The sequence below is a fragment of the Myotis nattereri genome (genome assembly GCF_964212035.1).
Source record: "Myotis nattereri genome assembly, chromosome: 3".
NCBI lineage: Eukaryota > Metazoa > Chordata > Mammalia > Chiroptera > Vespertilionidae > Myotis > Myotis nattereri.
In genome coordinates this window covers 208191409-208206882 of record NC_138077.1, presented here as the reverse complement: position 1 = coordinate 208206882, position 15474 = coordinate 208191409, and the positions used below count along the sequence as shown (strand labels likewise).

At 59.8% G+C, this 15474-nt stretch overlaps 1 protein-coding gene across 5 annotated transcripts in view; it reads left to right on the top strand.

The window, feature by feature from the left end:
• Positions 1-15474, top strand: part of KAZN (kazrin, periplakin interacting protein) — a gene marked incomplete at its 5' end in the record, with an annotated part of 789243 nt that overhangs the window by 696917 nt on the left and 76852 nt on the right. For 4 of the 5 annotated variants that reach the window (XM_081085625.1, XM_081085626.1, XM_081085628.1 and 1 more), the window contains one exon: positions 12469-12660. In XM_081085625.1, coding sequence (XP_080941751.1) covers positions 12469-12660 — 192 coding nt within the window. Of the gene's footprint in view, positions 1-752; positions 1131-12468; positions 12661-15474 lie in introns of those variants that run through there. The other variant, XM_081085629.1, reaches the window with a different exon arrangement.

Below are 15474 nucleotides of genomic sequence, written 5' to 3'. Positions count from 1 at the left end.
TGTGCTGTTGGCATTCGGGGTTGGGGAGGAGGGCCTGTGGCACAATGCAGAACAGCATCCTGCGAGGAAATATTGCCGGGGACGCCAGGCAGCCTGGCCACGGTGGCCCACGACCCCCTAGGTGAGAGCCCTGGGCTTCCTTAGTCTTTGGGCAGCTGGGGACTGCACGGGACGTGTGCCCGGCACACAGAACGTCCCCTTGCCGTGGCGTGCCCAGCGGGGTCCAGACCCCCAGCTGCAGGCTGGCGAGTCCCATCAGGCCGGAGACCGGTAGGGTCCCCTGTGACCCAGCCCCTGTCGCCTGGGCCTGCTGTTTCTCAGCCCCAGGTATTTTTCAATTAACTCGATTGGCTGGAAACGCGGGCATCCGGGGAGTGTGGGAAAATGTCCCAGGCCGGAAGGGCCACCCCTCTGCCCCTGCTGCCTCAGGACTTGGCCTCCCAGACGGAGGCTCCAGTTTCATATCAGGACACCAGGATGTGATCCCAGCGCCCCTCTGAGAAATCCCAGATGGCGCCTTCTGGAAGCCCCAGTGGGCTCCACGCTGGCGGCCAGCCCGCCCCCCCAGGCTCCCGACCCGCTCCAGCGGTGGGAGCCTCGAACAGCGCTCTCATTACTGACTTTATTGCTACACAGTTCAGAGAGGCAGCCCTGCCAGTTTTCATAAGTGAAACATTTAAAGTATGCAAAGCATATTTTCTTTCTTCCTGGAGCAGCTGCTCCATGGGCTGGAGAGTAATCAGGAGTGAGTTGTGTGGAGCCGTGAGCTGCCGGCAGCCTCCTCGGCCTCGGGCACCTCCTGGCAAGTGACCGCTGAGGACGGGGTGGCTGGAGCCCAAGACACCCTCTTCCTTTCCCGCCCCCCTCCATGCGGCCAGGCATCCCTCTGGGATGGCATCAGAGCTGCTGCCAACGTTTGCCGAGGGTTTCCGTGGCGCCAGGCCTCTTTATATCTGTTACTGTCATTCACAGACGTGGTACTATCTGGGAGGTGATACTGTCACCTCCATTCCCCAGAAGAGGAAAGAGGCGACCTGCACAGGCCAGACAGCTAAAGGGCAGAGCCGGGATCTGGCCCCACAGCCCGCTCCAGAACTGCTGGTCGTAGCCATCATTATCGCCTTTTCCAGGTGAGGGAGCTGAGGGACCTCGCGGGCAGGCCACGCAGGCATCGCCCGCTCCTGGTTCCTTCGGGAGCCGCATTTGAGACAGGGTCCAGGTCTGCCAGCCGTTGGGGCCGCCGTCTGGACTTGATTTAAATTGTTCTGGAAGCTTGGATCTGTTCGTGATGTGGATCTGAAGATGTGGGAATTTCAGACTCGCCGCCCTCGCGTGGTGACGACGTCTAGGAGAGCCCTGGGCTGGGCTCCGATCGCCCACTTCTCTTCTCTGTATAATTGTTCACGTCTGCGGGGGCCGTCGGCATGCCGGACGCGTTGCCATGCATTTAACCCCTGAGTCGGTGGATGAGACGGGCCGAGCAGGATGGTCTCAAAGCATGGTTCCAATTTGGCTGCCAGGTCTTGGGAACCAGTGGCCTCGCGGTCAAAGTCGTGGATTCCAGACACCTTCCTCTGGGCCTCAGTTTGGCTGTCTATAAAATGGGGTGGAAATGTCTTTCTTGTCCCAGTCTACCTAGGAAGGTGGCTCCCTCCCACCGGGAGCTGGGCCCAGGAGAACCGCGCTCTTAACAAGCGGACAGGCAGCTTCCACCCTGGGTTCTGGTGGTGGGTGGAGAAGGAAACGGAAATGCAGTGTCTGCTGCTGACTCAGACTCGGGCTGGGCTTTCCCTCAGTGTCAAGGTTGGTTCCACCCGGTTTGCGATGAGCTTTGTGCTCACTGCACGGATGGCCTGTGTCATGAGTTGGTGGGTGTGACCAATGGCAGGCCTTCTCCTCTATTTTTCCTCCTCATGTGTTGGTAATTTTTTCCCCTGGGTGGTGAACAAGGAGGGAGGAGGGGTGCGAGGTGAGAGCCATGCATGGCGAGGGTGGCAAGGGAAGCAGGTTGCTGTCTCTCTCCTGGTTACTGCCTATAGGAGCCAGGCCTCGGGGACGGCAGTAGCCTATGGCAAGAGGCAAGGATGGGGGGACCCTACCATTTTTTACCAAAGTGCCATCTCTCTGCTCGCTTGCCAGGCTCTCTCCCCTGGCATGTAGCTCGAGAAATATGCTGCACAGCATGGCGTTTAGGGCCAGGAGCCTCATCCAGTTGTAAAGACCAGGAGCTTTGCAATCAGACAGACTTCCGAGTTGGGATCCGGCGGTGCCACCCGAACCAGCCCTGTGACCTTGAACAAGCCAGCCCACCTGCCGCGGCCTCCGTCTCTGATGTGCAAACTGGAGAGGCTGGCGCTGCCCCCACAGGCCTGGCGAGAGATTCCAGTGGGCCAGGGCTCGGAGCCAGGCACGGGGTCAGCACCTGACTGGAAGCCGGAGCCTCCGGCGAAGGATGGTGGCCCAGTGGCCATGCAGTTGGTGCTGTCAGGCCCCTTTAGGTTTAGGTAGGAGAAGACAAAAGGCTGATTTGGGCAGGAAAAGTCTGTAAATGGATGGCCTTCAGGCAGAACTTGAAAGCTCGATACTTGCCCACTTCCAAACCCAGGGACTGGTCACTGGTCAGAGAGAAGCTAGAATTGAAGTGCACATGGGGGGAGGGGCTTGCTGGGTTGTGGAGGCAGATTCCAGTGTGTTTTGCTGGTGAAGTTTCTAAAGGAGAGCGGTAGCTTGGAACGCTTAACACATGGCAGATGGCCTTTGTGTTTGGGGGTTCTGGGGGCCCAGAAAATGACTCCCAACCAATGCAGTTTATCAGGATTCTTTTTTAGTTGCAAGGGATAGAAACTGCAGCTCAGTCTGGCTTAAGAATGTCTTGGCTTGTGTCCAGGGGTAGATCCTGCTTCAGGTGTGGTGTGATCCAGACGCAGGGATCATCTGAATCTAGTTTGTGTCTCACTTGTGCTCCCCTCTCAGTGGCAAGGTGGCCACCAGCAGCTCCTGGTTCAGAGGCTGACACCGATTGGACTGACTTGGGTCATGCCCCCCTCCTGAACCAATCACAGTGGCCAGGGCAGCTCAGTGCTCAGATTGGCCAGACAGAATCACATTTCTTCCCCTAAATCAGGGGCCTTGAGAGTGGACAGCACCCCAAAGGGGAAGGGGGGTGCTGTGTCAAAAAGACAGGAGGCTTGGAGGTGAGCTGGACAGAAACATCTGCTGCCCCATCCAGGGGGTGATAAGGAGGAACTTTAAAAAGATTGGATGTGCCAGCTGGTGTGGTTCAGTGGTTGAGCATCAACCTATGAACCAGGAGACCATAGTTCGATTCCTGGTCAGGGCCCAGGCCCGGGTTGCAGGCTCAATCCCTGGCATGGGGCATGCAGGAGGCAGCTGATCAATGATTCTCTCTCAACATTGATGTTTTTCTCTCTCCCTCTCACTTCCTCTCTGAAATCAATATAAATGTATTTAAAAAAGAAAAAAGAAAAAAAAGGTGCGACGAGCCAGCAGCCCAGAGGAACAGTGGCTTTGAGGCTCAGAGACTCAGAGGGACTCTGTGAGGTGCTTCCTTGCCACAACAGGGGGCCCCAGGACAGCTGCCCTCAGCCCACTGCACACCAGGGACTGGCCTCGGCTCGCTGCTTCTGAGACCCAGGGAAACGGTGTTCAGTGCAGGCCGTGGGAGAGGCCATCCCTTTCCTCTCCCTTCCTTTCTGCCCAGCGGCTAGATAGGAGTGGGCTCTGCTGTCACCAGGGAGGCCTGAGCGTTGGGCTTGGGACCGAGCTGTCATTGCTGCCCCTGCCCCCTGGGGACTGAGCCCCCCAGGTGACAGGAGAGCGCCTGTGTCTCCACCCCCAGCCAGATGGTATGTTTGGAGTTTCACATTCCCCCGGAGCTAGAATCACCTGCCGATTGATCTCTGCAGACCATCCAGGACAGTGGGTCGGTCTGTCGGTCGGTGCTGTGGTGGCATCAAGCCACAGGCCCAGAAAGGCCGCCAGTGGCTGTCCTGAGTTTGCAGAGCAGGGGCGCAGGGCGGGCTCGAGTGACAAACAGGCACCCTAGAGGGACCGCCCTCTGCAGCTCTGGTCCTCGAGTTGAGTTCCTGAGAACTAGGGAGCTGTGTGCTGGAGGTTTGCGATTCCTCGACGTCCCCGGGGGCGTCTCTGCAGTGACATCTGTGACGGGCACTCTCCAAGGGTGGGGCCCTTGTGTCCATCTCCAGCGCCTGGCCAGCGCTCAGGGCTTGGGAAGGGGGAGGAGACCCCTTGTCCCTGGAGAGCAACGGGTTCCTGGAACTCGGAGCTGGGTGGGCACGGCTCTCCCGTGGGAACTGTGGGGCCCAAGCCGGCCTGGCTGAAAGGTGCGCTCACAGGCCGGCAGCTGTGCTGGAACAAACAGCCTCTGCAGCGAAGACGGTTAAACAGCGGCCGGAGGGAAGAACGATGACTGTAAAACATGAGCAAAGACAAAGGCTGCACCGCCTGGCACCCACGATGCCCACCCCCACGCACCTGCAGGAGGGATCACCAGGCACTGGCCTGGGAGCGGCCCTCGGTGTATTTGAGAGTCGCCTGTATTTGGTGAATGCTGTATCCCTTCCCATCACCTCCAAGGCTCTAGGTGTCAGGGTCAGATGACAAAGGCCCAGAGAACAGGAGATCTCCAGGAAAGCACAGTTCCAGCCCTTACCTGCCTGCTGCCGGGCCCATCTCCGGCCTCGTGGGCCTGTCTCCACTCGGAGTAGGGACCGGGAGAGACTGTGTGGGGAGCAGGACAGGGGGTCCAAGAGGTCTGTTTTCTGCTCCCCGAGCAGGGACCAGGCCGGAGGGGGCGCCTGGGCAGAAGGAAGTGATGCAGGGCTCGCCTCACCCCGTCCCAGGGTGGCCGACAGAGGCCTGCCCCCAGGCCGCTCTTCCAGGCTGAGGTTCCCAGATGTCTCTGTCCACAGGCAAACCATTGCATTCAAGACCAGCCTGAACGCCCCTGGGACGGCTCCCGTCACTTACAGGACTTCGAGGACCCGCCGGGGCGGAACCCAGGGCCACATTGCTGCTCCCGATCCCAGCACTCCCGGCCCCGACAGATGTGGGCGTCCCCGCGACAGGCAGCCAGGGACAGTCACCCCGGCCTGCATCCCCGACCTCACGCAGCCTGGCCTGCACGGAGAGTCCCCCATGTGCCCCTCGTGCCCGCAACCTCTGGACCTGTTTCTGGCCCCGTGGGCCTGTCTCCACTCATAGTGGGGGCTGGGGAGGGAGGGGGGAGACTGTGTGGGGAACGGGACAGAGGGGCTGTCATTTAATCCCCGCTCGGGTCTCCGGGGTCGGAGTCCCAAGGTCAGGCCTTCCTTCAGAGCACCAGCGAGGCCTGCCCTTTTCTGTAGTGATGGTCACGACCCCCATCTAGAACCTTCCACAGTGTTCCCACTTAGACGCTTGCTCTGTTTATGTTTACCACAGGCCGTGGGGACTGGCCTTGGCTCCTTTTTCAGGTAAATTCAGGGATCACTTGTCCAAGGGTCAGAGAGCGAGTTGGGGGGGCCAGGAGCGAGTCCAGGCTGGCTGACCCCAGGCCTGCCGGTCCCGCTCTGCCGCTCTGGGCACCAACCGCTCTGACATGTCTGCCAAGAGCCTGGCACTGGGCTGAGCTCCGGGTGTCTGGTGAGAGTGAGGGGCATGCCGGCTTCGTCACCCCCGTCACCCACCCCCACCCCCTGTAAGTGATACAGTGCAGGGCATAACGACTGTGGGTGCTGGAGCCAGACCGCCCAGTTCAGACCCTGGCTCTGCTCTTCACTCTGTGTGACCTTGGTCAAGTCACCTCCCCCCTGTGCCTCAGCTTCCCTGTCTGTAAAATGGGGTGATGACACTAGGACCTACTTCCTGGGGTTATTGTGAGGATTAAGCTAGTTAAGGCATGTAAACTATTTACAGCAGAGTCGGGCGCACACAGTGTGTGCTAAAGAAATGTTAGTAAAGGGGCACTTGTTATTGTGACACACAGTGATTATAAGATGATTATTCTTGGGACCTTGGCTGCGGAAGGCTAGGCTTACATACCTACAGCTCACCAGGAGGCCTTAGGAGACTCTGGGTCCCCCGTTGCCTTGTTCAGGCCATTCTCGGGGGTGCCCTACAGTCACAAAAGGCAGCTGTCTCCCCTTTTCTCCTTCTGCCCCTGCCCTCGCGAGCTCACAGAAATTCAGCCTGGACAAGGCTTGTCACACACAGAGGCCGCTTCCCTAAGGCAGGAGCAGTCACCTTCCTGGTGCGCTGTGTGGATTCCTCCGCAGTCCCCACTTCCTCCTCCTCCCGCTCCCCAGATTCCACAGCGGAGCTGGCCACAGGACAGACCCGCAGAGGCTGCTGGCCCCTAGCAGCCGGCTGCACTTGGACGCGGAATCAGCAGGGTCATCAAAGGCTCTCCTCTGCCAGACAGCCCTGCCCAGCCGGGGCTGCTCCAGGTCTTGGTGCAGGCACAGGACTGAGTCATGCTGCCCTGGCCCCAGGCTCTGGCCTCTCTCCTAAGCCTGTTTTTGCCTGTGCATATTGCCTCCTTGTTACAAAGTGGCTGCTGCAGCTCCAGCCCAAATCTACTTTCCAGGCAGGAAGGCAGAGAAGAGGCAAAGCCCTTCTGCCTCTCTCTCTCTCTCTCTCTCTCTCTCTCTCTCTCTCTCTCTCTCTGCAAAGCCCTTTTTTCTTCAAGGATAGACCTCCTTGGGGTCTTTGTCCTATACCTCAATGGCCAGAACTGGATCCACATGGACAACCCTAATTGCAAGAGAGGCTGATAAATGGCATTTTTAAGCACTAGATCAGTGATGGCGAACCTATGACACGCGTGTCAGAGGTGACACGCGAACTCATTTTTTTGGTTGATTTTTCTTTGTTAAATGGCATTTAAATATATAAAATAAATATCAAAAATAGAAGTCTTTGTTTTACTATGGTTGCAAATATCAAAAAATTTCTATATGTGACACGGCACCAGAGTTAAGTTAGGGTTTTTCCAAAATGCTGACACGCCGAGCTCAAAAGGTTCGCCATCACTGGCCTAGATACTCATTGCTCTTGCAAACAAAAAGAGACGTGTAAGAAGGGAGGGTCCCAGCAACTTCCCCGCCCTGAGTGGGTATGCCACACCCTCTCACCCTACAGCATGGCCTGCCTGCAGGTAAGGCCACCCCAGGGCATAACCGCTGGTCACTGGCAGCTTCTCCTGGGGCAGGAGAGCCACGCTGCCTGCCCAGCAACACTCACCTGCAGTTTCCGTGGCCCTGGGAGTGCTGCTGAGTCCCTGGCTGTTTTGATGACACCCCACCCCCTTTCACCACGAACCGCCCGCCCCAGGTGTGAGGCCACGGTGGTTGGTTGCCCAGAAACTGCAGAAAGGTACACAGTGGATCTTTCCTTTTCCTGTCCTTGGGCAAAGGCCAGAATGGCTCGTTCAGAGCTGGCGGCCTCTTCCTCAGCAGCCATTGCCTGAGCTAAGGGCTGCCTCCTGTCTGGGTGTCTGTGGGGCCGGCCGCACCGGGTATGATGCGCACCGCTTGCTTCCTTCTCCGTCTCATGCCTGTGGGCCAGCCCGGCCAGGAGAGCTCTGCAGTGATGGCAGCGGTCTCGCTGGGCACTTGAAATGTAGCTGGTGCCACAGAGGAACTGAGTGGTTCGTTTTAATTAATTTACACTTAAGTAGCCACCTGTGGCCCGTGGCTGTCTCACTGAGCAGTGCAGTCACAGACTCGAGCCAGGACCCTCTTGCTGCCAGGGGGGGAAGTGCATCATGGGTAACATTCATCTAGATCAGCCATGGGCAAACTACGGCCCTCGGGCCGGATCCAGCCCGTTTGAAATGAATAAAACTATTGAAAAAAAAGACCGTACCCTTTTATGTAATGATATTTACTTTGAATTTATATTAGTTCACACAAACACTCCATCCATGCTTTTGTTCCGGCCCTCCGGTCCAGTTTAAGAGCCCATTGTGGCCCTCGAGTCAAAAAGTTTGCCCACCCCTGATCTAGATTCATAAAAAGCGGGCCCTTCTAAGGGGCTGGTAATATACAAAGGCCCAGAGAGGACAGGGACTTGCCCTGGCCACACCGCGAGGTAGCATCCCTCTGCGGCAGAAACCCGAGTCCTCAACCCCGGCTTCTTCATTGCTTCCGAGGAATGTGAGCGCTCCCCTCTGTGCAGGGGGCAGGGGTGTGGGTCTGATGGGCGCCAGCAGTGCTCACTGTGCTGAACACATTTAAGTGTATCGCACGTCTCATTTATTCCCATCAGCCTCGTTTTACAGGTGAGGCCACGGAGGCCCAGAAGGTGAAGTGCCTGTCTGCGGTCCGGAGCCCATAAGCCACGGGCTGGGGTCTTGTGAGGCCCCGTGATTGCAGTCCCAGAACGTCCCCAGTCTCTGCCCCGGAAGGTCCAGGCGCGTGCGATGTGGGCTCACACGCCCAGTGGGGGCAGGTGCGGCGCAGCGAATGAGCTGCCACAGACCTCTCTCCGTGGAGCTGTTTTTCCAGCCTCGTCTCCCGAGAGGCGGCTCCTGCAGGTGCCACACCTGGTGTCCCGCCTCCTCTTAGTCAGGACCCCACTTGAGGGGCGGGGTCTCTCCCCCGATAGCCCAGGAGCAGGGCACGGCCCCATCTTGCCCTCCGCTCTCTCCTGGGTGCAGGGGCATCCAGCAGGCTGCGCCTTCACCCGTCTCCCTGAGGTGCTGGGCCACACCCTTCCTGTGATCGCCCAGTTCTTGTCCCAGAATCCCGTGGGGTGCAAGTAGGGTCACGGGATAAAAACAGCACACTTGCCTAAGTTTGAATTTCAGACAGACAACAAAGACATGTTCAGTGTGACTGTGTCCACGTGGATTTAGGACACACTTGTACTGAAAATTATCCTGTCGCTGAAATGAAAGTTTAATTGTGCATCTGGCTTTTTCTGTTTGTTTAGCTTTGCTTTGCTTTGTTTGCTCAATCTGGCAAGCCTACACGGGTGGCACCATCCCCATGTGCCGTGCATGACAGCCAAGATCTGGAGAAGTGGCGGGGGGCGGGGGGGCTGGGCCGCAGGACTGGGTCGGTCTCCAGGTCTCTTGGACGCCTCTGCTGTCTACGGAAACACAGTTGAGACCTCACTGGCTTCCCCGGGGCAGTTTGAGGAAGCCCGGAAATCACACTTCTAAAGAAAATGTCAAAACAAACCTGTCTTCTGCCTGCCGGGATGCGTTAGCAGTCACTCACCCCTCACTGTGAAACGGACATTTGGTGACAGTTGGGACGGAACAGGCCCTGGCGGCGTGGGCAGTGAAGGAGAGTGTCTTCGTCCATCCGGACTGCTATACCTAAAACACCAGAGGCTGGGTGCTTATAAACAACAACAACAACGTGGTGCTTAAAGCTCCGGAGGCCGGAAGTTCAAGTTCAGGGTGCTGGCAGATTCCGTGTCTGGTTTACAGACTGCTGGCTTTTTGCTGTGCCCTCCCTCATGTGGTGAAAGGGGCGAGGGAGCTCTCTGGAGTCTCTTTCAGAAGGGCACTGATTCTATTCCTGAGAGTTCCATCCAACCTGATGGCTTAATCCCTCCCCTCCCCGCCCCCCCAGAGGCCCCACCTGCAAATACACATGGAGGATCAGCTTTCAGCATATAAATGTTGAGGAGACACATTCAGTCTATGACAGAACAGTAATGCAAGTTCCAAAGTCTTCGATACTGCTGGAGATGATGAGCCAGGACTGGCGTATAGAGGAGTGGTAAGGGTTAAGACCTTTTATAATCTGACCTCGCTGTACCTCTCCAGGCTTCCTCTTGTTCTTTCTCACTTTGTACCCTTCGTTGATGACGCAGGGACCTCTGGCTCTCCAGCCCCTTTGCCTTGGTTCTTGGTGTTCCGTCTGCTCACCACCCTCCCGATCCATCTTCCAAGTCCCATCTCAAATGTCCTTGTGCCTGAGCAGGTACAGCCCCTCCTTTGTATCCTGCTCACTGACGTGTGCTCATTCCACTCACCGCAGGCTCGAGGCCCAGGGTGTTCCCCGCTCCTTTCTGGACACCCTGTGCTGGGCCTGCCGTGTCGGTGGCCCACAAATGTTTGCTGGAAAAAGGGCGGGGGAGGGGCCCCCAAAGCAAACCTCTTACTCGGCAGTTTTGCTGAGAGACTTGGGCAGTTCCCAGTCCGCACTCGAGTCGAAGTCAGGGCAGCCAGACCCTCCCTTGCAGACGGCCTGCCTCTCGGGGTGCTGCTTTGGGGTCTCGAGTGCTAGCCGGACGGCAGGCCCTGTCTGTGCCGTTCACCTGGAGTCCCCAGTAGCTAAAGCAGCACCTGGCCTGTGGCAGTGCCGATAAACTCCAGCTGTGCGCGGGAGAGGGGGGGCGGGGGGGGCAGGGGGTGGATGGTCATGTGTCGGCACACACTGTTGGGGCTCGTGGGACCCCGTAGTGTAGGGTACGGCCAGGCCCGCTCTGGGGAGCTGCACCCACCGGGCACACGCGTGGCAAACAAGTGGGGCTCCTTCCTAATGAGAGGTTCGTGCAGGTTGTCAGTGTTGGGCAGCAGGCAGGGGGGACCCCAGTGGACAGACACCAGCTGACAGGAAGGAAGGAGGCTCTTCCGGCCGCCGTGAGTCTGCACCTCCCGGGGCTGGAAGACCCTGTGGCCTTGGGGAGACTGTCCAGGGGGCCGGGCAGCCAGGGAGGGTTTCAGCCGAAGGGTCAGGGGACGTGCTCTGCATTATGGGGGCCCAAGGCTTCTCTGGGAGGATGGAGGGGGTTCAGGAGGCGCTGGGAGGGCGGGGAGGCCTCGCTCGCACAGGTAGCTGGACCCAGGTGGCCTCGGTAAGGGGAACGTGGGAACCAGGGCTGGGATCCAAACCACCTTTTCCCAAGGCCTCTGGTGGTGGGGGCCACCTGTCCTCAAGGCCTCACCTCTGCCCCCCTCAGCCTGTCCTCTGCCCCCAGACCTGACTCCGCCTCCAGGCCCAGGATCCCCGAGGAGTACAGGTGCCTCATCGATACTGGGCGCTCCCTGTGGGCCGAGCCCCTGTAGGAGGGCTTCCTCCTGTGTCTCCGTGGAGCCACTCCACCCGATGAGGGCCGGACCCATTTCACAGATGGGGTGCCTGAGGCTGGGGGTGGGGGGACTGCTTGTGACCATGTGCCTGGCCAGTGGGGGAGCCAGACTGGAGGCCCAGTAACATGAAAACTGTGTCATAGGCGGGGACTGCACCCCAACCCCCTGGCAGTGGGAGGGGCTGGTGAGAGACACCCCCCGAGGGGGTGCTGGGGCCTGCCTCACGGTGAGGAAGAACGGAAAGGGTGCTCCAGGTGCCGAGAGCGTTTGGCACGCTGCAGAGCGAGGGCCAGGGTGGCGGAGGCTGGGGAAGGGGGCAGAGCGGTGGCTGAGTACGTGGTGTAGTCGGAGGCTAGGGCCCCGGGCCTGCTACACGGGCCGGACCTCCGTTAGTCCGTGAGGTGAGCATCGTGGCCGCGAGTGTGCGCTCTGTTGAGGGTTAGCGCTGCCGAGGTGTGTGCCGCCCAGCGAGGCCGCTTACCCCTGCGTGCGGCACCCCCTGCAGCGCGGTGTCTGGCTCAGGGCAGCAGCCCGCGTGCGGGTGTCGGTCGGCCCGCAGGCCGGAGCGGGCTGAGGGCTCCTGCGGCACAAAGGGGCACCTGGTACCGTCCCCCGGCTCCAGGCCGACGGACGCTGCGCGCTCCTTGGTCTCGGGCCAGGCGCTCGGCACGTTGGGTTGGGTTTCGTGCTGCAGACCCTCCGCCCCCGGTTTTGCCGTGGGTACTGCTCTGAGCACCCGTTTCCCGCACCCTCCGCTGCGAGGGCCCGCGTCCTGTTTCTTCGGGGCTCCTGGTGGCGAGGTGTTTTGTGAGACGTGTTGAGTGAGCCTTTTTAGGGCGGGTTCCCGCATGTCAGGCTGGGGGCTCAGGCCCTGGCATCGGACAGGTCTGGGTTCACATTCCAGCTCGGCTACCTGCCAACTGTCACCCCTGGAGCTGTTTAATCTGTGGAGCCTCAACCTCCTAATCTGTGCGGTGGGGGCTAGGACGGTGCCTGCCTCGGGAGGTGTTGGTGGGATTCAATGGATCACGCGTATTACGCTCACCTGCGCTCACCTGCGCATGCTGCTGGCTCCCGCCCCCCTCAGGCCCCTCTTGCTCCTCCCTGGGAGGGGGAGGCCGCCGGCCATTGGAGGGGACGCTCTCGGTACCTTAGAGAGTATGTGGGGTATGAGGGTCCCACCAGGAGCGCTCTGCAGGCTGGGGGTGGGCCCAGGACCGGATCCCGGTCCTTTGGAAAAGGTAGTGGCTTTGGGGGTCTCTGTTTGCTCACATGGAGGAAAGGCCCGGAAGGCAGAGCAAACAGGAAAAGCCCAAGCACCTTGGAACCTTCCCCAGAAAGAGGGGGCAGCCCGAGGGAGCGAGCGGCCCGTCCTCTAACCTGTGCCTCTCCCCTAGGGCTGCTGCGGGAAGAGGTGTCCCGGCTGCAGGAGGAAGTCCACCTGCTCCGGCAGATGAAGGAGATGCTGACGAAGGACCTGGAGGAGTCGCAGGGCGGCAAGTCCGCCGAGGTCCTCTCGGCCACGGAGCTCAGGGTGCAGCTGGCCCAGAAGGAGCAGGAGCTGGCCAGAGCCAAAGAGGCCTTGCAGGGTGAGTGACAGGCGGCGTGGCCCCTCCTTCCCTCGCCTGGGGCTGGGGCGCAGGCCACAGGGGCTCTGGGGAGCCGGGTCCAGCCTCTGCGGGGGGAGTGACGTGAATACGGGGTCCCAGTGCCCGGACCCCCAGCCGCGGCTGCCCTGTGAGGTAGAAAGCTGCCTCTTGCAGGACTGGGCACCTATGTCACCCCTTCCTCCCGTTGTGACCACCACTGTTCCCCATCCTGGCCGGTTGTGGAGCCGCTTCCCCCAAAGCCTGTATGGCAGGTGGGTGGGCATCTTTGCTGAACCAGGTGCTGACCTGGCAGTGGGTCTCCTCTTTGCCGGCACCCTCGGGGCCCTTCGGCACCTCCCCTCCCTGGACGGTGCGCCTGTGTGCTGGGTTCTCGGCTGGAGGCGGGCCGGTCCCCTGCACTTCACCCACCACGGTGGCCCTCCCAGGTGGGGCTCGGTCCTCCTCTCGAGTTGCCTGGAGGTCCTCTCGAGCGGGGCAGCCTCCAGCCCTGGGCAGGTGGAGGGGTTGGGAGAGATGTGGCGTCGGTGCCCAGGTGGTCTCTTGCCAGGAGGGACCTTGACCCGTAACCAGCAGCTGCTGTAGGAAACGAGGAGGCCAGTGTGCCCATGTGGTCAGCCTGCTCTCCTTGGAGCTGCCGGGGATGCCAGCAGCTGCGTGCCCGTCTCTCTAGGAGCCCCTGCACACTCTGTGGTGGGGAGGGGTCTCAAGGTGTTTGAGAAAGGGGAAGCCCTCCCCAGACAGGGCTCCACGCTCTCCACGAGCACCAGGGGAGAGAGGGGCCAGGGGTGGGGGGCGGGGGGGAGTCTGCCTCCATCTGCTTGTGCTCCCCAGGTGTCTCCTTTCTCCTGGGGGAAAACAAGGCAATAAAACTCGCAGCCTGCTCTCCACTTACCAGTTACCATAACCATAAATACTCTCCGAGGACTTTATTTTTGAAGCCAAAGCAGGTTAATTACTCAGATGGATTCCGGGCTGCTATAGCAGAAACCCCAAAAGAGGGACTTAACGAATCCATTTGTCTCTCCTCTAACCATCTGAGGAGCCCTTCAGGGTGGGGGCGCCTCTTCTCCCCAACCTGGGAGAGACCCAGGGGAAGAGCCAGAACTGAGGGCCAGAGGTTCCCTCCGGCAGCACGGATCCCGAGGCCGGGCTGCAGGGGCTGCTGCGCCATGTCATTTCCAGCTGGACGTCCCCGTCCAGGCTACACGGCTAACGGGCGGAGGGGCGGGGAGGGGAGTGGATTTTGCTGGGCAGTTAGTGGGCTCTGTCATTGCGGGTCTCCCTGACCAGAGGGGAGAGGTGAGCAGCAAGCGCCCGCACACGGGCCAAGCAGGCTGTGCGTCCAGCACCCCCCGACCATCCCCCGGGGGAGTCTGGGAAAACGTCCCCGAGGCTGACTCCTTACCCAGATGTTTCAGCCCTGAGTGTGTGCGTTCTTTCAGCAAAACAAATCACTACTAGAGGCAGGGAGGCCCCTTTCTGCTGGGGTTGAGTTCCCGTGGGGTCACTGAGACAGCGTGCTGGGTGGTCTCCTCGGGCCGTGGTGGGCAGGTGGCCTGTGTCACGGTCCAGCTGGCGCTGCATGGCCGGGAAGCCCGGTGCCAAGCACGCATGCTCTCTGTGGGCAACCATCCAGCATCCAGGCCCATAGATCTGCGGGAGCCGCCCTCCCTCCCATCTTCCCACTTCCCTGCCCAGAACAGGCCCAGCGATGCCCCCAGGAGGTGCCTCCGGCCCCGGTGGTGGGAGCCGAGGTCCCCTGGCCTCCCTAAGCTTTGTTGAGAACCTGAGGAGAGTCAGGACTGTCTGGGAAAGCAGCCATCTCAACCACCTTTGCCAAGTATTTATTGCCGGGACCATAAGCCTGCCCTCCCTGTCCTTGGCCAGGGATGGAATTCTCACCCATATCTGCCCTCAGGACGTGTGGGGGGTGGAAAACCCTCTCAGCTGCCCCTTGGGGCCCAAAGGAGCTGACAGGGGCGTGAGCAGAGGCTCAGGTACCCACCCCCAGCCCCTGGGACAGTCGTGAACTGAATGACGCGATGTCTGAAGGTGACGGCGCCGCGCTTGCTCCCGCGGTGAGAGCTGGCTGGTAGCGCCGGGCAGGCGTTTCTCCCTGACTCTGTGCGTGGATTTCTTACCTGCCCCCCAAGGTCTCATCAGAGGACTTGTCAGGGTTCGCTAAAGGAACGCTTTATCAAGCACCTACTGTGCGCCAGCCCGGTTCTCAGTGCTTGACCTACCGCTCACCCCAGTCCTGCCGGGAGGTGGGAACCCCCTTTGACAAAGGGAGACACCCGAATGAGGCACTTTTCCCACTGCACCGCACACTGCGTCTTCTATCTGGGGAAAAAGTCATCCTGGACAAGAGAGATGGGGTAACGGGGCCTGGAGGCTCTGGGATCAGATCTGGGCTTGAATCCCAGCTCCTCCGCTTACTGGCTCTGTGACCTTGAGCAAATGCCTTAACCTCTCTGAACCAGAGTTCCCTTACTGAGGGTAACAGTAACAGTACCTGCTTTTCTTGTAATTGGGGCTAATAATAGTAGCCACTCCAGAGGGTTGTTGTGAGGATTAAATGAGATATCAAGTGGTTGGCCCAGTGCCTGGAACCATTAGTGCAAATACTCAGTGATTATTGCCTGCGAGGGGGCTTGGCAGACCTCCTGGGACCTGCTTGGAGATTTGGTCTCCGATTCCCATCAGGGGTGGCCCAGACCTGAGAGGCCTCGTGCCCAGCTGAGCTCAGGGTGAGCCGTGTTCCTGAAAAGCAGTGCATGGGCACCTTCCGCC